Here is a 20665-nt window from a genome sequence, read left to right as displayed (position 1 = left end):
TTCATTAATCTGATGTTACCCAAAAGAAAAGCCAATAAAAGATGCGTTTAATTGTACCTGCGTGTGTTTCTTGTTTGTTGATGTGCTGGTATTATACAAAATCAAAGACAAGCTACTGTACATAAATCAGATAGTGAAAAACCACCAATGAGCTCCGTGACATCACAAGAAGAAAAACCACTTCGGAGCTCCGTGACATCACAAGAGGAAAAACCATCTCAGAGCTCCGTGACATCACAAGAGGAAAAACCATCTCAGAGCTCCGTGACATCACAAGAGGAAAAACCATCTCAGAGCTCCGTGACATCACAAGAGGAAAAACCATCTCAGAGCTCCGTGACATCACAAGAGGAAAAACCATCTCAGAGCTCCGTGACATCACAAGAGGAAAAACCATCTCAGAGCTCCGTGACATCACAAGAGGAAAAACCATCTCAGAGCTCCGTGACATCACAAGAGGAAAAACCATCTCAGAGCTCCGTGACATCACAAGAGGAAAAACCATCTCAGAGCTCCGTGACATCACAAGAGGAAAAACCATCTCAGAGCTCCGTGACATCACAAGAGGAAAAACCATCTCAGAGCTCCGTGACATCACAAGAGGAAAAACCATCTCAGAGCTCCGTGACATCACAAGAGGAAAAACCATCTCAGAGCTCCGTGACATCACAAGAGGAAAAACCATCTCAGAGCTCCGTGACATCACAAGAGGAAAAACCATCTCAGAGCTCCGTGACATCACAAGAGGAAAAACCATCTCAGAGCTCCGTGACATCACAAGAGGAAAAACCATCTCAGAGCTCCGTGACATCACAAGAGGAAAAACCATCTCAGAGCTCCGTGACATCACAAGAGGAAAAACCATCTCAGAGCTCGGTGACATCACAAGAGGACTGGGTCGTGACGTCACGGAACTCCTTGGTGTTTTTTTACTGTCTGATTGCGTACAGTAGCTCGAGTTGTATTCTCTAGATTATATACCGCCGTCGCTCGCTTTAAACCAGCTCTCAAGACCCTGCTTGCTCTCTCGTGCTTTCCAGGCTGTTTAACCCTGATATCTGTTATTAGCTGCTGTGATGCTGCAACCTTTTATTCAATGTGTTAGAATTATTTTACACCCTGGCCTTGTGTTTCATGTATTATGCATTGTCACTGTATTTCATGAATTATGCATTGTTTGTCACTGTAGTTCATGAATTATGCATTGTTTGTCACTGTAGTTCATGAATTATGCATTGTCACTGTAGTTCATGTATTATGCATTGTTTTTTTTTACACTGTATTTTGTAAAGTGCTTTGTGATGGTGGTCCACTATGAAAGGCGCTATATAAAATACAGATTGAGCGTGTGGAGGGAGCTCTGTGTATGTGTGTGTGCGGGACTCTCTCTCTGTGTGTGTTTGTGTTTGTGTGTGTGTGTGCGGGACTCTCTCTCTCTGTGTGTGTGTTTGTGTGTGTGTGTGTGTGTGCGGGACTCTCTCTCTCTCTGTGTGTGTTTGTGTGTGTGTGTGTGTGTGAGTGTGTGTGTGCGGGACTCTCTCTCTCTCTCTCTCTCTGTGTGTGTGTGTTTGTGTTTGAGTGACAGTTGACTCGCCCCGGCACACCTGTTCTGCAGGTACTCCGCGCATTTACTACACATTCACAACATGGACGGCTCGAAACTGCGCTTCTAGCTCCCCAGAGCGGCGCTTTCTCGGACTTTGACTTTTCTCACTGGACTGGGGGTGTTTTATCAGTCATGGGTCGCTGTAAACCCCGGGTGATTTCTCTGTGCTTCCTTCTCGTCTGCGGTGAGTCTCTTTTGTGTATCGAGTTTACCTGCATTTCCTCATAAATTCATTTCCCGTTTAATTTGCCATGTAGTATAAAGTGCGTTTATTTGATATACAGGTAAGGTTATCTTGTTTGTCAAACGCCCCCCTGTGCAATCCTTGATTTATGACTCACTTTACAACCGCTAATTGAAGAATAATCGTGTCAAAATATGAATCTAATGTGCTCGCTACGGTCTGCTTGTTTTGGAAACTGCTGTGCAAGCAGACTGCGCAACGTCTTGGCTAATTGCCGTTTTTGTGTGAACAGCTGCGGGTGTAGCTTTTAAACAAAGCTAGTGTTTATCCAAAAACGAGTACCATTAATAAAGAAACAGCACAGCCTTGTTTTGGGATGCCTTCATCACTGCTCTTCCCGTCACCTCGCCCCTGTCCCAGGCAGCCGTATTATTTGTGTGTTTGGTCGTGGGACGGCTGTGTGTTCCGGATGTAGCCCGGAGTTTGATTGGCATTATTTAATTTATTGGTGTTTATTTACTTATGAGAAAAAATATAGCAGCACAGCAAGGACAGCACTTTAAGAAGAATGCGTACAGAAATGCATATAACTAAAATATATACTGTATGTGCGGGACTGTTATTAAGAGATCTCTCTCTCTCTCTCTCTCTCTCTCTCTCTCTCTCTCTCTCTCTCTCTCTCTCTCTCTCTCTCAAGTTTCGCCGACTCTTCTTGGCTCAAAAAAAGTCATGCGTGCTGATGTGCTGGGGAGGTCAAGTCAAGGCTGATCCTCAGAGCCAGCAATGCATGATAATATAAATACAGCGTCTTGGTGGTGTCATTCACTATGCAGTTAATGAAGTATCGAGCTACTGTTCCTTTCTGTTCCGTGTATTTTCATTTAATCTTCTGTACTGTACGTTCTCATTTCATTTTTCTAAAACCACGAACTTTCGCTCCTCCACGGTGTGTCTGTTGCTTGTTGAACTGCTGGTTCATTTACTGTATATTTGAAAGGTTGCTGCCCTTGCATGACAGATTTTGAATATTTCTTTATTTGCTATTTCTCTCTTATCTGCACCAATATATTTGCGCACTTTACATGTGCTTTTACACATTTCAATGTGCCTGTGGTCCCTTTATGTTTGCTGTGGACTAAAATGTCAGTCAGATTTGCATCCCTTCTAAAAGCTCGGATCGCTGCTATCAGAAATATTTTCTTCATTTTTTTTGACTACGAAGTTTATGTAAATGCTTCCAGCGTTTGAAATGTCGGGTGATAATTCAGTATGGTATTATTAATGGGGCTCTCTATAGCCTCTCGTCTCTTATAATCAAGTAGTTCAGCCCTATTGAGTTTGTCAGCTTTTTTCAGTTCTCTCTCTGTAATTTGTTCTGGGTGTCCTAGGTTTCAGTAAAGGTCTGTTTTAATAGTTCCTTGTTTCAAGTTTAACCAAGGTGTCTCAAGAATTCAGTGTCAGATTCTGTCCACCTTAAACCCACCGAAATGTACTTTACTCAGTAATATTTCCTCCTGCTTACCCAGATGCATGCTTGCAAAACGCATGCCTCATGTTGTGCCAGTTGCTGTGCCATCGTTCAGTTTGTAACGTCTATCTCCACAATGACTCTTTTCTGAAACGATCTTGATCCTGTTTCGGATTTCTTCCGCAGGCATCCGGTTCTTGTCTGCTTTCCGTCTCCTCTTTACCTGCTTCTAAAGTTTCCTGCCTGGGAGTCCCGAGGCGAGTTTGCGTGCATGCAAAGTAAAAGGCTGTTCTGTGGAAGTGTAACCTTATATTATGAATCCTTTTCAGACAGCGTGTTGTGTCTTTAACACAGCTGGCTAAGCTTTCCACATGCAGCTGCTTTTCAGCTATTAACACAGTAACACTTACCAGTTGTACTTGACAGTGTCGACCCAAGGGACTTTTTCAGCCTGAAAAAAGAAACAAGGACCAGGGGTCACAAATGGAGTTTAGAAAAAGGGGCATTCAGAACAGAAAATAGGAGACACTTTTTTACACAGAGAATTGTGAGGGTCTGGAATCAACTCCCCAGTAATGTTGTTGAAGCTGACACCCTGGGATCCTTCAAGAAGCTGCTTGATGAGATTTTGGGATCAATAAGCTACTAACAACCAAACGAGCAAGATGGGCCGAATGGCCTCCTCTCGTTTGTAAACTTTCTTATGTTCTTATGTTTGTGCTAGCATTATTATTCATGTTTGTATTTATAGTTTGCAATTCAGGCCCTACTGCTTTTATATAATCATGTGTTCATTACTACCACCGAGAAACATTGTCTGCAGCTCTTATAATGATGCATTCATCACTACCACCCAGAACTGTTACCTGCAGCTCTTACAATGACACTCTCACCCTCTATTAACCCCTTGAGCGTTTCTTCACGCCTAGTTAAATGTAGTTTACCTTTACTTCGTCTGCCTGTGACTATTTCTTTTCTAACTGCTTCAGTCTAATCGTTTGCGTCTTCCCTCTGGAGGAGTGCAGTGGTGCTTTCGTTTCATTTCTATCCTGATTCTGTGTGTGTGTGTGTGTGTGTGTGTGTGTTTCATTATAAAAGGATTGCTCTGGCCTCGTTCGTCTTTCCCATTCTTTGAATTCTGTTTCTCACCCCGGTGTCCAGTTTCGTCTTGCTGAACCACTCTTGAGCCCCTTTGCACAGTTAGTTTCTGTGAGGCTGTTACTGTTTGATCAGACGCATTCAATACTGTGTCCGCTTCATGACCCTCGGCAAGCCTCTCTGTTTGTAATAACTTTGATGTTCATGCTGCTGTGCACCAGATTGTTAGTTGGTTCTTCATTGCTAATATTTTTTCCTCGACCCCTGTCCCACACATTCTTTGCTTTTTGTGTTTCATCTTGATTCTGATTCCTTGCAGTCAATGTATTTGATAGGACTATATTTCATGAGTATATATAAGGAAAGGTACCCATAAGAGACAACGCAAGACTTCTTGCAAGCACTCTGAATGAAACAGGACTGGTTCGTTTCTGCTTTGATCACTTTATTTGGCAGGTATTCTTGTCTGCAAGACTCTCAGGAGGAGGAAACAGGATGAGCAGATCCAACCTGTCACTAAACCCTGCAAAAATAAGAGAGTTAGTGTCTTTGTCGTGTTTGCAGGACACACATGTTCCTTGCAGTACCTTCAAGGGTTAAACAAAGTGTGACTGAGGATTCTGGGTAAAGAGCTTGAGGCTGCAGTGCTGTGGGGAATGTAGAGGAATCACTGAACAGCCCAGACTGAACACGAGGCGTCTCTTGCCCTGCAGCACATTCGCTTGATATCAGCACTGCAGTCTCTGCTTCTGCTGTCTTCAATGAAATAAAAGCTTTGTTACAAATAAAAATGATCCATGCAGGACGCCCGTCTCTCTTCCCCAGGGTGCTGGCAGGCTGCTGCTGTAGAAATGCAGGTTGCGTCGGAGGTGAATGGGGTCGTGGGGGACGATGCCACGCTGAGATGCACGTTCACATCCTCGTCTCCGGTGACGGCCCGCCTCTCCGTGGACTGGACCTACCAACCCCTGGACGGCCAGGCCTCTCACAGCGTGAGTCTGTCAGCAGGAGGTGTCCTTGTCCGCCTGCGTGGGGATTGGCAGGTTTTTGGTGGGAGTCTTTGACAGGGGCAGAGCGTTCGGCTGCCACGCTGTGTCAGGTGGTATTGTTTAGTAAAGTTCCTCTTGCTGAGGTGAGTTAGTGCAGGATTAGTGCTCCTCGGGGTCTCTGAAACAAACAGAATATTTCTCAACATGTTTCTGTCTTTCATTTCACTTGAGCCCTGCAGGTGACTCCACAGCCTCTATCGCTCTGTGGATTGCAAGACTGGACTTGCCTTTAATATTAATGCTGTGCAGAATATACTGGCTGTAATAATGCTTGACAACAAAATTCATTTGAATGACTTCCAGAAGAGGGCAACAGTGCACTGAAATCATAATAATTCATGTGTGACTGTGTGGTGTGGGTATAGTGGCCCTTTCAGACTCTAAACCAGCCTGGGTGTGTGCGGCAGTGTCTCTGGGATGCTGGCGTTGCCTGGGTGTGTGTGGCAGTGTCTCTGGGATGCTGGCGTTGCCTGGGTGTGTGTGGCAGTGTCTCTGGGATGCTGGCGCTGCCTGGGTGTGTGCGGCAGTGTCTCTGGGATGCCGGCGCTGCCTGGGTGTGTGTGGCAGTGTCTCTGGGATGCTGGCGCTGCCTGGGTGTGTGTGGCAGTGTCTCTGGGATGTCGGCGCTGCCTGGGTGTGTGTGGCAGTGTCTCTGGGATGCTGGCGCTGCCTGGGTGTGTGTGGCAGTGTCTCTGGGATGCTGGCGCTGCCTGGGTGTGTGTGGCAGTGTCTCTGGGATGCCGGCGCTGCCTGGGTGTGTGTGGCAGTGTCTCTGGGATGCCGGCGCTGCCTGGGTGTGTGTGGCAGTGTCTCTGGGATGCTGGCGCTGCCTGGGTGTGTGTGGCAGTGTCTCTGGGATGCTGGCGCTGCCTGGGTGTGTGCGGCAGTGTCTCTGGGATGCCTGGCGTGTGCCTGGGTGTGTGCCTGGGTGTGTGTGGCAGTGTCTCTGGGATGCCGGCGCTGCCTGGGTGTGTGTGGCAGTGTCTCTGGGATGCTGGCGCTGCCTGGGTGTGTGTGGCAGTGTCTCTGGGATGCTGGCGCTGCCTGGGTGTGTGTGGCAGTGTCTCTGGGATGCTGGCGCTGCCTGGGTGTGTGTGGCAGTGTCTCTGGGATGCCGGCGCTGCCTGGGTGTGTGTGGCAGTGTCTCTGGGATGCTGGCGCTGCCTGGGTGTGTGCGGCAGTGTCTCTGGGATGCTGGCGCTGCCTGGGTGTGTGTGGCAGTGTCTCTGGGATGCTGGCGCTGCCTGGGTGTGTGTGGCAGTGTCTCTGGGATGCTGGCGCTGCCTGGGTGTGTGTGGCAGTGTCTCTGGGATGCTGGCGCTGCCTGGGTGTGTGTGGCAGTGTCTCTGGGATGCTGGGTGTGTGCGGCAGTGTCGCTGCCTGGGTGTGTGTGGCAGTGTCTCTGGGATGCTGGCGCTGCCTGGGTGTGTGTGGCAGTGTCTCTGGGATGCTGGCGCTGCCTGGGTGTGTGTGGCAGTGTCTCTGGGATGCTGCCTGGGTGTGTGTGGCAGTGTCTCTGGGATGCTGGCGCTGCCTGGGTGTGTGTGGCAGTGTCTCTGGGATGCTGGCGCTGCCTGGGTGTGTGTGGCAGTGTCTCTGGGATGCTGGCGCTGCCTGGGTGTGTGTGGCAGTGTCTCTGGGATGCTGGCGCTGCCTGGGTGTGTGTGGCAGTGTCTCTGGGATGCTGGCGCTGCCTGGGTGTGTGTGGCAGTGGGGATGCTGGCGCTGCCTGGGTGTGTGTGGCAGTGTCTCTGGGATGCTGGCGCTGCCTGGGTGTGTGTGGCAGTGTCTCTGGGATGCTGGCGCTGCCTGGGTGTGTGTGGCAGTGTCTCTGGGATGCTGGCGCTGCCTGGGTGTGTGTGGCAGTGTCTCTGGGATGCTGGCGCTGCCTGGGTGTGTGCGGCAGTGTCTCTGGGATGCCGGCGCTGCCTGGGTGTGTGCCTGGCAGTGTCTCTGGGATGCTGGCGCTGCCTGGGTGTGTGTGGCAGTGTCTCTGGGATGCTGGCGTGCCTGGGTGTGTGTGGCGCTGCCTGGGTGTGCCGCGCTGCCTGGGTGTGTGTGGCAGTGTCTCTGGGATGCCGGCGCTGCCTGGGTGTGTGTGGCAGTGTCTCTGGGATGCTGGCGCTGCCTGGGTGTGTGTGGCAGTGTCTCTGGGATGCTCGCTGCCTGGGTGTGTGTGGCAGTGTCTCTGGGATGCGGCGCTGCCTGGGTGTGTGTGGCAGTGTCTCTGGGATGCCGGCGCCTGGGTGTGTGCGGCAGTGTCTCTGGGATGCTGGCGCTGCCTGGGTGTGTGTGGCAGTGTCTCTGGGATGCTGGCGCTGCCTGGGTGTGTGTGGCAGTGTCTCTGGGATGCTGGCGCTGCCTGGGTGTGTGCGGCAGTGTCTCTGGGATGCTGGCGCTGCCTGGGTGTGTGTGGCAGTGTCTCTGGGATGCTGGCGCTGCCTGGGTGTGTGTGGCAGTGTCTCTGGGATGCTGGCGCTGCCTGGGTGTGTGTGGCAGTGTCTCTGGGATGCTGGCGCTGCCTGGGTGTGTGTGGCAGTGTCTCTGGGATGCCGGCGCTGCCTGGGTGTGTGTGGCAGTGTCTCTGGGATGCCGGCGCTGCGCTGCCTGGGTGTGTGCGGCAGTGTCTCTGGGATGCCGGCGCTGCCTGGGTGTGTGTGGCAGTGTCTCTGGGATGTCGGCGCTGCCTGGGTGTGTGTGGCAGTGTCTCTGGGATGCTGGCGCTGCCTGGGTGTGTGTGGCAGTGTCTCTGGGATGCTGGCGCTGCCTGGGTGTGTGTGGCAGTGTCTCTGGGATGCTGGCGCTGCCTGGGTGTGTGTGGCAGTGTCTCTGGGATGCTGGCGCTGCCTGGGTGTGTGTGGCAGTGTCTCTGGGATGCTGGCGCTGCCTGGGTGTGTGTGGCAGTGTCTCTGGGATGCTGGCGCTGCCTGGGTGTGTGCAGTGTCTCTGGGATGCTGGCGCTGCCTGGGTGTGTGTGGCAGTGTCTCTGGGATGCTGGCGCTGCCTGGGTGTGTGTGGCAGTGTCTCTGGGATGCTGGCGCTGCCTGGGTGTGTGTGGCAGTGTCTCTGGGATGCCTGTCTCTGGCCTGGGTGTGTGTGGCAGTGTCTCTGCCGCTGCCTGGGTGTGTGTGGCAGTGTCTCTGGGATGCTGGCGCTGCCTGGGTGTGTGTGGCAGTGTCTCTGGGATGCTGGCGCTGCCTGGGTGTGTGCGGCAGTGTCTCTGGGATGCCGGCGCTGCCTGGGTGTGTGTGGCAGTGTCTCTGGGATGCCGGCGCTGCCTGGGTGTGTGCGGTGTCTGGGGGATGCTGGCGCTGCCTGGGTGTGTGTGGCAGTGTCTCTGGGATGTCGGCGCTGCCTGGGTGTGTGTGGCAGTGGCGCTGCCTGGGTGTGTGTGGCAGTGTCTCTGGGATGCTGGCGCTGCCTGGGTGTGTGTGGCAGTGTCTCTGGGATGCTGGCGCTGCCTGGGTGTGTGTGGCAGTGTCTCTGGGATGCTGGCGCTGCCTGGGTGTGTGTGGCAGTGTCTCTGGGATGCTGGCGCTGCCTGGGTGTGTGCGGCAGTGTCTCTGGGATTGCTCAGCTGAGATTTACAGAAGTTTGCTCTCACAACTCTTCACTGAAGATTACTGATAATAACAAGCCATAAAGCCATAAAGCTGTTCAGAGCATGACCTTGTGCTCCAGTCTGTACATATGTAAGAATGTTGACATAAAGTAAATGTGCATGAAAGCCAGCTGTGCATCGCCAGGGCCGATTGCCTTGTATTAACTCTCCCTGTAGCCCTGTCGAGTGCAGAACTGCGGCTTCAAGGCAATGCTGTTGCCAGCACTCTCTCACTGAGAGGTTGGGAAGTGTGGTCCCTAAATGAGGACCCCCAGCTCCCTGCCCTGAGACTGAGGATAGACCCAAAGTTACAGGAAATAGAGGGATCGCTGTTCTGTGTTGGAGGAATGGGAAGGGGTGTGGAGCTGTCTTTCGTTGCTCGTGTTTAACCCTTTCAGTGTTGTTTTGAGGGCAGGCTGCTTTGTCATGTTTTTGAGCATTTTTTAACTTGTTCTGTTAATCTTCTCTTTACTGTCACGGTAACTCACTCTAATTTTGTTAACTGCAAAAGCCTAAACGTCATGTATCTGATTACACAAGCACAGCTTGTGTTGTGTTGCTTCCAAAGAGAAATGAGTTTGGCTCTTGGTGTGTTCGAGACGCACTCCAGACGCTTCATTTTCTTGTAAATTTGTTTGTGACGCGCCTCTCGCTTCTCCACAGTTCTTCTACTATCAGTCCAAAGCCTTCCTCCAGACAGAGGGGCTCTTCAAGGGCAGGGTCTCGTGGCAGGGGGACGTCAATCGAGGCGACGCCTCCATCCAGCTGCGGAACCTGACCCTTAACGACAACGGAACCTTCACCTGCACTGTGCGGAACCCTCCTGACGTCCACGGCAACTTGGCCAAAACTGTGCTGACCGTCACGCCCAGAGGTAAAGCCCCGGGCGATGTGAGCCTCGCTGTTTTGATCGAACTGCAGCTTCTGCCAGGAGAGCTAACAAACGTGTCTTATAAACTACATAGAAATAGACAGTGGCACAGCCTAACTGTGGGGAAACTGCCAGATTACCATGCAAGGGAAGATGCCTGGGCTTTCTGTAACTGACTCTGCTGTCATTTCCACTTCCATCAGGAAACCCCATCAGGATCACAGAGTTCATCCTGCTGTCCGGACTGGTGCTCCTCCCCTCTATTCTCATCGTCTCGGTGCTGTTGGTCAGAATGGGCTGCAGCAACGGCATTCTGGGAAGGAGGAAGACCCACGTGTGTAAGAGGTCTCCCATTGAGGCCTCAGACGGGTACGTGCTTGCGTCAGCGTGTTCTGTTTGAAACCCAAACGAAGCACTGCATTGGTTTAGAGTCCTGCGCTGTGCATTGAGAGTGAAGTAGTAAAAGGACACCAATTCTGTTAGGTTATGTCATTGTAAATATGCAATGGATTTACTAAAAGCAATGTACAGGGTGATTCATGATTCATGCAGCACCAAACACAGCACCACATCTGCCATGCTGCTCTCCAGCCCCTGCCATGCTCCAACGATGTAGCGTGAGCTGTGAATCACCGTGTGTGTGTGTGTGTGTGTATCTTTATATATAATGACTGTATTCTGAGCTGTCTTCACTTGGTGACTGTGCATCTCACACTGCTGCAGCCTCTTCTCTGTGACTCACCCTGTGTGTGTGTGTGTGTGTGTGTGTGTGTGTGTGTGTATCTATATATAGTGACTATTCTGAGCTGTCTTCACTCAGGGACGCACTGCTGCAACCTCTCCTCTGTTCTGTTTTCAGAGAGGAAGACGTTCACAAGAAGCCCAGTCTGAAGAGGAACATCATCATGTGCTGTTATATGTGTTTTCAGGTACGCTCATCCCTCCCCTGTCAGTGTGCCTGCCTGCCTGCCTCTGTATAGACCAGGAGTGTCCAAACACAGTCCTGGAGATCCATTCCACTGCAGGTTTAACAGATACAGTTATATCTGATACATTACTGCATGGTCTGGATGCAGGATGAATTGGGTTAATTAAACCATTTCGAACAGGCTTGGAACAAAGACCAGGACTGAAAGAGACAAGTGTGGCCACAGATCCTGATCAGTACCCCAGTCCAGAGTTCAAACAGGTCTGCCCAGTGCACTTTCCCACTGCGAGTGTGAGGATGGCTCTGAATACATTAACATCTCTCTCTCTCTCTCTCTCTCTCTCTCTCTCTCTCTCTCTCTCTCTAGGACCCAGATTATGAGGAAGCGCTGTATTCCATGCAGAGGCGGCAGTCTGAAATAAACGCCGAGTCGCAATGCTAGCGCCCCCTAGCGGGCGGGAAGATTGTTTCCCGTTGAATTGTAAACGACTGGAGCAGAATTTGGCTGTGCTGAAATAACGTGCGACTGCACAGGACCGAGTGGAGCGATCCTGCCTGCTCCAGCGCGGAGGGGGAGGGCTCTGAACACAGAGGTCAGGCAACCACAGGCTGTCACAGCCCCTCCTCCACACCCCTCACCGGACTTTTACTTTCGTTCTTATCAAGAGGTCACCAGAGAGAGGGACGAGATTCGTTCACGCTCCTTACACCCAAATCCTTTATATTGTTATTAGATTTTTTAAACTCGGAGGAATTCCTTTAAGCCTGTTGATGTATATAAGATGTTAATCGCTGTTTGTATGTGTACAATGTTCTTATGAGTGTTAAACTGCACTGCAGAGAGAGGCCCTGTTGTGGGACGGGTGTGGAGTGCTGTGGAGCCCCCTGGCTTGGATCCTATACAGTCTCCTGGGGGCTAGTTATTCTGGTCATTACTCTACACATTTCAGCACCAAACGTCAGGGGTCACCCACTGTCTCGCTGTCTAACTGAAGGAGTGTTTTTAATATTGTCTTTTAAATGCAGATGCTGTCTGTACAAGGGCACATAAGATCCAGAGTCTTCCTGTCTTCACCAATGTCTTTGTCTGTTGTCCTGCTCTGTGGTTGTATTAAAATGAACGACACCGCAATGCGAGTCCCAGTTCAGTTTCACAGCACGGCTCCGTGTTTTATCAGGGACCAGTCCTTGTAAAAGCACAGCACGTTGTAAGGAAGCATGGAAAAGCCTAGAGAGGTGCGGTAAAGCATATTAAAACCATGGCACACTATGGGAGACTATGGTAAAGGCACAGTATCGTTATAGGAAAAGCAAGGGGGAAAGCCGGTAAGATGACTTTTATAAGGGAGGCTGCATGTTCAAATCAACCCTACTGCCTAACAGGAGCAGTGTAGAGTTATTATGTAGAAAGGTAATCAATTCAATGGCAAACATTTCGACTAGAAGTCTTTCTCGGTGCTTTGGCAGCGTTTCTGGTTGAATTTCTGTTTAAAGTCTCTCTCAGTACTTCCTAATTCAGCCCCATTTGCATGAGTTACTAAAGTAGGTGCTGCTGCAGCCTGCAGACCGTCCCGATAAAGCACTCGCAAGAGGGCAGAAAGAGGGAGTTCAGGACTGGGACTCGAGAGTGTCTAATACTGCCCGCATCCGCAGAGACACACCTCTGATCATCGAAGAACGACGAACTGCATGCAGAAACTCCTCGTGAGAGTAAGAGAGCATGTGTAAAGAGAACACCAGCAGCTCTGTTTCACCCCGACGCAAAATCTAGTGCGCTTCATTAAAAAAAATAATAACGAATCAGAAATCAACAAGTGTTTCACAAGGAATAGGCAGGAAAACGGAATCAACAAACTACCGCAAACTCCCAAGAGGCAGAGAATTCATGTAGCCCATGACCCCAGAAGAGATGTGTCTGTGTCACGCTGCAGGGGAAGTGAAAGTCTGATGAAAGAGGCTGTCTGCCGCTGGGACCTCAGCGCTGGTGTGTGGTCAAACTTACGCTGTCGTTCTCACAGCTAGAGAAGAGGAAGAGGGGCAGGGGGTCTCAACAAACACTTTCTATCTCAGTGAACACAGAACAGGAGACTGGCTCGCTCCCTGCTGCCCTCCATCAGGTAAGCTGTGTTAATCGTACCTACTCACGCCCGCAGTGCACAATCTACTGCAATACAGAGAGTGCACAGCTTAGTCGTGTTCTGGAAAGGGTTTTGCTGTCCTGCTCCTCGTTGGTGGAACTCCAGTCCGGTTGACATCAAGCAGGTTGATGGAGTCTTTTAAGTCCAAATTGAAAAACAATGTTTGAATGTGTTAGAACTGACTGTCTCTGGAGTGTGTTGTACACATGAGCTCTCTTGTGTTGTTTGTAACTTTGCACAGCACTCTGGGACGTCATGGTGTGAAGGGAAGGCGCTGTATAAAAACACATTTGTATTGTATTGTAATGGAAACCTAAAAGAAAACAAAATAAATACAATTTGAAATGATACTGAGAGAACAGGTTTCTCTTAGTATCGCTGCATCAGCTTTGATTAATCGTTCTCCACGTAGTTTTTATCTGTGAAAACCCAAAGAGGGCAACAATAAAACAGGAGCACAAAAATAAATACAAATAAAATAGAAACTGCAGCATCTCAGTGGAGTAGCGTCACTGCCTTAATATTACTACTAATAATACTACTAATAAAACTACTACTACTAATAATAATAATAATAATAATAATAATAATAATAATAAGAACCTAATAATAATAATAATAATAATAATATAATAATAATAATAATAATAATAATAATAATAATAATAATAATAATAATAATAATAATAATAATAATAATAATAATAATAATAATAATAATAATAATAATAATAATACTAATAATAATACTAATAATAATAATAATAATAACTAATAATAATTATTATTATTATAATATTATTATAATATAATAATAATAATAACACTATTATTATAATATATTGTAATGTATTATTATTATTATACTAATAATATTATAATTAGATACTAATAATAATAATAATACTAATAATAATAATAATAATAAACTCTGCTGCTACTGAGAGGTCGCATCTCTGTGGGGCTCCTCAGTGTTCTCATTCAAAATATAAAAAAACAGTTGTGAAAACTTTTTCTTTTGGAAATTTTTTTATAATTTAGTTTATCTAAAGCAGTAGTGCACCTTTTTTTTGTGAAAAACTTTTTGATTTAGTGTTTTTATTTTATTTAAAAAAATAAATAAATAAACACTTTTTTTTTAGGTGTTCCTTTCTCTCCCTGCGCCTGCCTGCATAAGCAAGTGCAGGAGAGGTTCTTCATTCTTTAATTTTTCTTTCGTTTTTAAAACACTCTTTTATTCAACGTTTAATTTTACCTTAAAGACCACAGAAGCAATAAGTATCATTATCAAAACTGATTTACTGTTTAATCTCATTGTTAAAGCAACAACACAGTTCAAAATACACCAGGAGGTTTGTGACTGACCTACTTTCAGCCCTCTTAAAATTACCACAGCTTTGCTGTATTTGTTTTGTTTTTTGACCCGGATGGTTGATCGCACGCAAACCAATTGTAGATGGTCAAGAATGTGAGCTTGCCTCGCGGACTGACTGCCTGCCTGCCCCAGAGCTCCCCGGGTCCGAAACCCTGCCCGGTACAGACTAGGATTGCAGGAACTGCACACCGGCCAGGAACTTTGCACACATTGGCGATTTCCTGACAAAGGGGTTTATCAGCACAGTTTTGAGTGAAATACGGGAGACAATCTGTCCGGGAGCAGTCCCGGCAAATAAAGGAGAGTTGACAGGTCTGCATTCAGCAATAGATGAGCTTCAGCTGGTTGACAAGACCGAGAGTTTAGATGAGTGAAGCTCCATTAGAAGCTATTAGCAGCATCTACACAGAGTGACAAAGCATTGCAAATGTTTAAAACACGACACACCTTCACTGAGAGTGTAGGTCTGCACTGAGAATCAAAGCATAGCAAACGTTTAAAACACGACACACCTTCACTGAGAGTGTAGGGCTGCACTGAGAATCAAAGCATGGCAAACGTTTAAAACACGACACACCTTCACTGAGAGTGAGGCTCTGCACTGAGAATCAAAGCATGGCAAACGTTTAAAACACGACACACCTTCACTGAGAGTGAGGCTCTGCTCTGAGAATCAAAGCATGGCAAATGTTTAAAACACGAAACACCTTCACAGAGAGTGAGGCTCTGCTCTGAGAGTGACAAAGCATTGCAAACGTTTAAAACACAACACACCTTCACAGAGAGTGAGGCTCTGCTCTGAGAGTGACTGCAAGATGTCTCTTCAACACGCCGCACTGCCTCGTGTGGCTTCTTCCTTTCTGAGACCATCAGGGGTTTTTCACACACCAGTTATTTCAAGATCAAAAGAAATTTCTCGCTATTATACACATTTATTTTCAGTGTATAAATGATGGGCACTGACTAAATGTTTTAATCATTCATCCTTGACCATGACATGCTTGAGTGAAGCAGCTGCACTTAATCAGCTAATTAGAGAGACAGTTGGACTCTGGATATGGAGTGATTTCAGCTGTTGAATTGCAAGCTTGAATAAAAGCAATAAAGAAAATACACAGAAAAAAAAACAATATGCCACGTCTGTCAAGAGAGCAGCGCCTTCGTGCGATCGGCGTGTTGGAGGTTGGACTAGGGCAGCGTACTGTGGCTCGCTGTCTTGGGCGCTCACAGCCAGCAATTACAAACCTGGCGAGACGATATAACCTCACACACTCTGTCAATGACAGGCCACCAACTGGGAGACCAAGAGTCACAACACCTGCCCGAGATCGACAGATCATTTTGCAGCATCTTCGTGATGTTAATCAGCACAATAAGAAGTCACTGCACCTGCTAACACAGAGTTTGTCATTTTTCAATCATATCTATGAATTTTATTCAAATATAAGTGCTAAGTTTCTTCTGATGCTCAGAATACACACTAACTGTACCCTGGATCATTGCCAAACTGTTTCATTGCTAGAAACTGCCCATGTAGCGTTTCATAGAAGAGTCTTATGCCACGAGAAGCGATCAGTCTAGATCAATAGATCAGTTATAGATATGATTTCTGTGGCAGGCTGGCGAGTGGATAGAGGCCCAGAGACAGACTGCAGTTCAAACAAATATACTTTTATTATAAATAAACACAAAATAAACATGCACAAGGGCAAAATAAAGGGATTTAAACACATATAAAGCAATACAAAAACAAAACTTGCAAAATTAAGGTTTCCAGGCTGGGCAATGCCTTCACTGGATTCACAAATACAAAAACCCACAAACACCAACCTGCTTCCTCAGCTCCCTCTTTCCAAATGAGAAGCAGAGGCCTCCTTTTATGTCAGGTGGCTGGGCGCTGATTGATCGTTAATCAACCTAATCAACTAATCAACCCCAGCCACCTGAACATAATAAACCCAGGCAGGTAGGGGAAATTAACCCCATCCCTGCCAATTTAAAGAACAGAGCTTTGCTCTGCCACAATTTCTGATTTGTAAGTTTTAAAAGAGTATTATCCTTATTGCAGGTTTCACAAGAATGCTTTGGATATTTCACCTTGCAATTTTAACGGGTAAGTCTTTCATTCCAGCAGACAGGCAGACACCAAAACAAACACAACGCTGCAAGGTCCCCTTATAACAGTGTCTGGCAGTAAAAGCACAGCAAAGTGTGATAAAGCACAGTGAACGTGTGGGGAAGCACAGGTAAGCATTGCAAAGTTTCTGAGGACATGTACTGCAGGGTGGAGTCATCTCGAACTGCTTGTTGAAGAGCCAAACTGAACTCTGTGTGAGTGTGAGTGTGAGTGTGAGTGACTGAGTGTGTGGTGACAACGATTCAGGAGAGGGTGAGAGAGTGAGAGGTAAGTCCTCTCTCTCTCTCTCTCTCTCTCTCTCTCTCTCTCTCTCAGTGTGCTGCAGGGCACAGCTCTCTATACACACCCAGCCCGAGGTCGATGTGACGGAGGGATCTACAGCGCTGCTCCCCTGCACCTTCACACTGGGACCAGAAGAGAGGCTGCAGAGCACCAGTGTGGACTGGGAGAACCAAAACAACACGGTACCTAACCTCTCCACCCTGCCCTCCTCTCCCTCTCCTCACCCTCTCCCTCATCTTTCTCTTCTTCACCCTCTCTCTTTTCACCCCCCTTTTCACCTGCCCATTCACAGGTCTCTCTGCTGCCCTCCTCCCTCTCAGTATTATCTCTCTCCTCCTCTGATCAGGTGATTTTCTATCACTATCATCACAACTTGAGCGTGGCGACCCATGACAGAGTAACCTTCGTGGGGAACATCTCCCAAAACAACGCCTCCATTCTCCTGCGGGACGTCCGGCGGACGGATGAGGGGGATTACCTGTGCCTGGTCCGAGTTGGAATGAATATGGTGAAGAATCGCTCAGAGCTCAGAGTCAGAGCACTAAGAGGTGCGCTCAGCTTCAGTCGCTGACCTCATTCAATATGCATTGATAGCTTGGTTTACAACTAATAAAGTTGAAAACTATATCTAAAAACAAAAAAATCAGCCTGCTTTGGTAAATGTATTAGTTACACTTTTTGATTTTTGGAAACAAACTGAGAAATGCAGGTGTGTTTTAAAAAAGGGGTCAGGTGTGGTTAAGCAACACAATATTAAAACACACAAGTGCCAGTGGTCTAACATAAAGCACACAGTGACCTAGCTTTTACTGTGCCCTGTTTGAAATCCTCTGAACCACACTCACCCTCTCACTATAAGAGATCTCACCCAGGAGGCTGTGCATTTACACTGAGAGTCTGATTGCAGGTTGAGACACACCTTCACCTCTTCTGTAATAATCGGGCTTTTAAAAGCCCTTTCTGCCTCCTCGTTCCTCATCGGCAGACTCGCAGGCTCTCTGCTGCGTTTGCTGCTCCTCTCTTTGGGTGAGACTGCGAGGGGCGGCTGGGGTCCTATTAATAGAGACCCAGCCAGTGAACTCGCTCGAGCCGAGCTGACTTCGAAATTGAAAAGGTGAACCGCAAAAGCATATGCGTGTTAATGGGCTGCTGTGCCAATCAGGGGAAACGTGTTTGTTTTTATAAATTTGTTTTGAACTTTGGTTTTGAGTCAGATCGTGTTTTTTCTGTAAGGTGTGTGTGAACTGCACAGCTGCGCTAGGCTTGTGGTTATGGTCTTGGTCTGTGATGATTCATTTCCATGCATGTAAAGAGCCTGTTTGAATGTTAGCTGAGTGCTGAGTGCTGTCCCTCCTCACAGTGTGCAACACTTTGATTAACCCTTCTGCTACTGCAGACCTGCCCAGAGCTCTGCATGCAGCGGGACAGCTGGGTAGCCCAGGGTCACAAAATCGCCCTGGCACAGATTCTGAAAATTGTCATTTAGAAAAAAATATTTTATGAAAAAAATGAATAAAAAAAGAACCCCAACTCTAAACCTAATAAACACAGCCTGGGACTCCGTGCCAGTGACAGGGTGAGACAGTATGAGAGAGACAGGGTGAGAGAGAGAGACAGGGTGAGACAGTGAGAGACATGGTAAGAGAGAGCAAGAGGGTGAGAGGGAGGGTGAGACAGGGTGAGAGGGTGAGATGGTGAGACACAGTGAGAGAGAATGAGGCGGAGAGAGCAAGAAGGTGAGACAGGGTGAGAGCGAGAGAGTGAGAGAATGAGACAGGGTGAGACAGGGTGAGAGCGAGAGAGTGAGAGAATGAGACAGGGTGAGACAGGGTGAGAGCGAGAGGGTGAGAGAGCGTGAGCGTGAGACATGGTGAGAGCGAGAGGGTGAGAGAGTGAGACGGTGACAGGGTAAGACTCCAGTGGAATCGTTTGGAATTGAACGTTTTGAAGCTTCTGTTAGTGTTTCTAAAGTCATGTCAGTTGACTGTTTCATCAGTTGTAGTGGGGTTGGCTTTTTACAGTTATTTTGTACTGAATGATTAAGTCTCTCTCTCTCTCTCTCTCTCTCTCTCTCTCTCTCTCTCTCTCTCTCCCCCTGCAGCTCGTGGCAGTCTGCTGGAGGTCCCTCTCAACCCTTCTCCTCCTCCTCTCGCCCCCCCTCCTCTCTGGCCCGCGGTGGCGGGGGGGCTGGCTGCAGGGCTGGTTTTGGTGATGGTGGTGTTGGTGCTCATCCTGCGGAGGCAGCAGCAGGACACGACTCTCCGGTAACAGTAATACAGTGAGGAGAGAAGAGACCCAAGCACTGAGTACTTGACTTACCCCTAAAGCACAACCGCGTTTTCTGTTGATCTGCAGAGCTGGTCAGTGCAATATGAGAGTAAAGAATGTGCTTTGGAAAAAGAGCACTGGAAAATAAATAGGGGTGAATTACAAGAACTCAGCTCCTGAGTCTCAGTGCTGTTCCTGAGTCTCAGTGCTGTTGCTATGACAGCGAGGCTGCTGTTCCTGAGTCTCAGTGCTGTTCCTATGACAGCGAGGCTGCTGTTCCTGAGTCTCAGTGCTGTTCCTGAGTCTCAGTGCTGTTGCTATGACAGCGAGGCTGCTGTTCCTGAGTCTCAGTGCTGTTCCTGAGTCTCAGTGCTGTTCCTGAGTCTCAGTGCTGTTGCTATGACAGCGAGGCTGCTGTTCCTGAGTCTCAGTGCTGTTCCTGAGTCTCAGTGCTGTTGCTATGACAGCGAGGCTGCTGTTCCTGAGTCTCAGTGCTGTTCCTATGACAGCGAGGCTGCTGTTCCTGAGTCTCAGTGCTGTTCCTGAGTCTCAGTGCTGTTCCTGAGACTCAGTGCTGTTCCTGAGTCTCAGTGCTGTTCCTGAGTCTCAGTGCTGTTCCTGAGTCTCAGTGCTGTTCCTGAGTCTCAGTGCTGTTGCTATGACAGCGAGGCTGCTGTTCCTGAGTCTCAGTGCTGTTCCTGAGTCTCAGTGCTGTTCCTGAGTCTCTGTGCTGTTCCTGAGTCTCAGTGCTGTTCCTGAGTCTCAGTGCTGTTGCTATGACAGCGAGGCTGCTGTTCCTGAGTCTCAGTGCTGTTCTTGAGTCTCAGTGCTGTTGCTATGACAGCGAGGCTGCTGTTCCTGAGTCTCAGTGCTGTTCCTGAGTCTCAGTGCTGTTGCTATGACAGCGAGGCTGCTGTTCCTGAGTCTCAGTGCTGTTCCTGAGTCTCAGTGCTGTTCCTGAGTCTCAGTGCTGTTGCTATGACAGCGAGGCTGCTGTTCCTGAGTCTCAGTGCTGTTCCTGAGTCTCAGTGCTGTTGCTATGACAGCGAGGCTGCTGTTCCTGAGTCTCAGTGCTGTTGCTATGACAGCGAGGCTGCTGTTCCTGAGTCTCAGTGCTGTTCCTGAGTCTCAGTGCTGTTCCTGAGTCTCGAGGCTGCTGTTCCTGAGTCTCAGTGCTGTTCCTGAGTCTCAGTGCTGTTCCTGAGTCTCAGTGCTGTTGCTATGACAGCGAGGCTGCTGTTCCTGAGTCTCAGTGCTGTTCCTGAGTCTCAGTGCTGTTGCTATGACAGCGAGGCTGCTGTTCCTGAGTCTCCGTGCTGTTCCTGAGTCTCAGTGCTGTTCCTGAGTCTCTGTGCTGTTCCTGAGTCTCAGTGCTGTTCCTGAGTCTCAGTGCTGTTCCTGAGTCTCAGTGCTGTTCCTGAGTCTCAGTGCTGTTCCTGCGAGGGTGCTGTCTCAGTGCTGTTCCTGAGTCTCAGTGCTGTTGCTATGACAGCGAGGCTGCTGTTCCTGAGTCTCAGTGCTGTTCCTGAGTCTCAGTGCTGTTCCTGAGTCTCAGTGCTGTTCCTGAGTCTCAGTGCTGTTGCTATGACAGCGAGGCTGCTGTTCCTGAGTCTCAGTGCTGTTCTTGAGTCTCAGTGCTGTTGCTATGACAGCGAGGCTG

General features: G+C 48.5%; 2 protein-coding genes across 2 annotated transcripts in view; both read left to right on the top strand.

Annotated features, from left to right (window-relative positions):
* Positions 1 to 1537: 1537 nt before the first annotated feature.
* mpzl3 (myelin protein zero-like 3) lies at positions 1538 to 11933 on the top strand. The gene is made up of 6 exons (XM_041234931.1): positions 1538 to 1790; positions 5182 to 5348; positions 9670 to 9880; positions 10081 to 10246; positions 10737 to 10806; positions 11173 to 11933. Exons 1-6 carry the CDS (start codon positions 1739 to 1741, stop codon positions 11245 to 11247), a joined length of 741 nt encoding a protein of 246 aa, XP_041090865.1. The 5' UTR covers positions 1538 to 1738; the 3' UTR covers positions 11248 to 11933.
* A 97-nt stretch (positions 11934 to 12030) lies between these two features.
* LOC121304006 overlaps positions 12031 to 20665 on the top strand; it is a 12288-nt gene continuing 3653 nt past the window's right edge. The window contains exons 1-5 of the mRNA XM_041234930.1: positions 12031 to 12922; positions 16387 to 16431; positions 16771 to 16919; positions 17084 to 17285; positions 18839 to 19001. Coding sequence (XP_041090864.1) covers positions 16398 to 16431; positions 16771 to 16919; positions 17084 to 17285; positions 18839 to 19001 — 548 coding nt within the window. The 5' untranslated portion in view covers positions 12031 to 12922; positions 16387 to 16397. The remainder of the gene's footprint in view (positions 12923 to 16386; positions 16432 to 16770; positions 16920 to 17083; positions 17286 to 18838; positions 19002 to 20665) is intronic.

The sequence above is a fragment of the Polyodon spathula genome, chromosome 36 (genome assembly GCF_017654505.1).
Source record: "Polyodon spathula isolate WHYD16114869_AA chromosome 36, ASM1765450v1, whole genome shotgun sequence".
Taxonomy (NCBI): domain Eukaryota; kingdom Metazoa; phylum Chordata; class Actinopteri; order Acipenseriformes; family Polyodontidae; genus Polyodon; species Polyodon spathula.
This window is presented reverse-complemented; position numbering and strand designations above follow the sequence as displayed.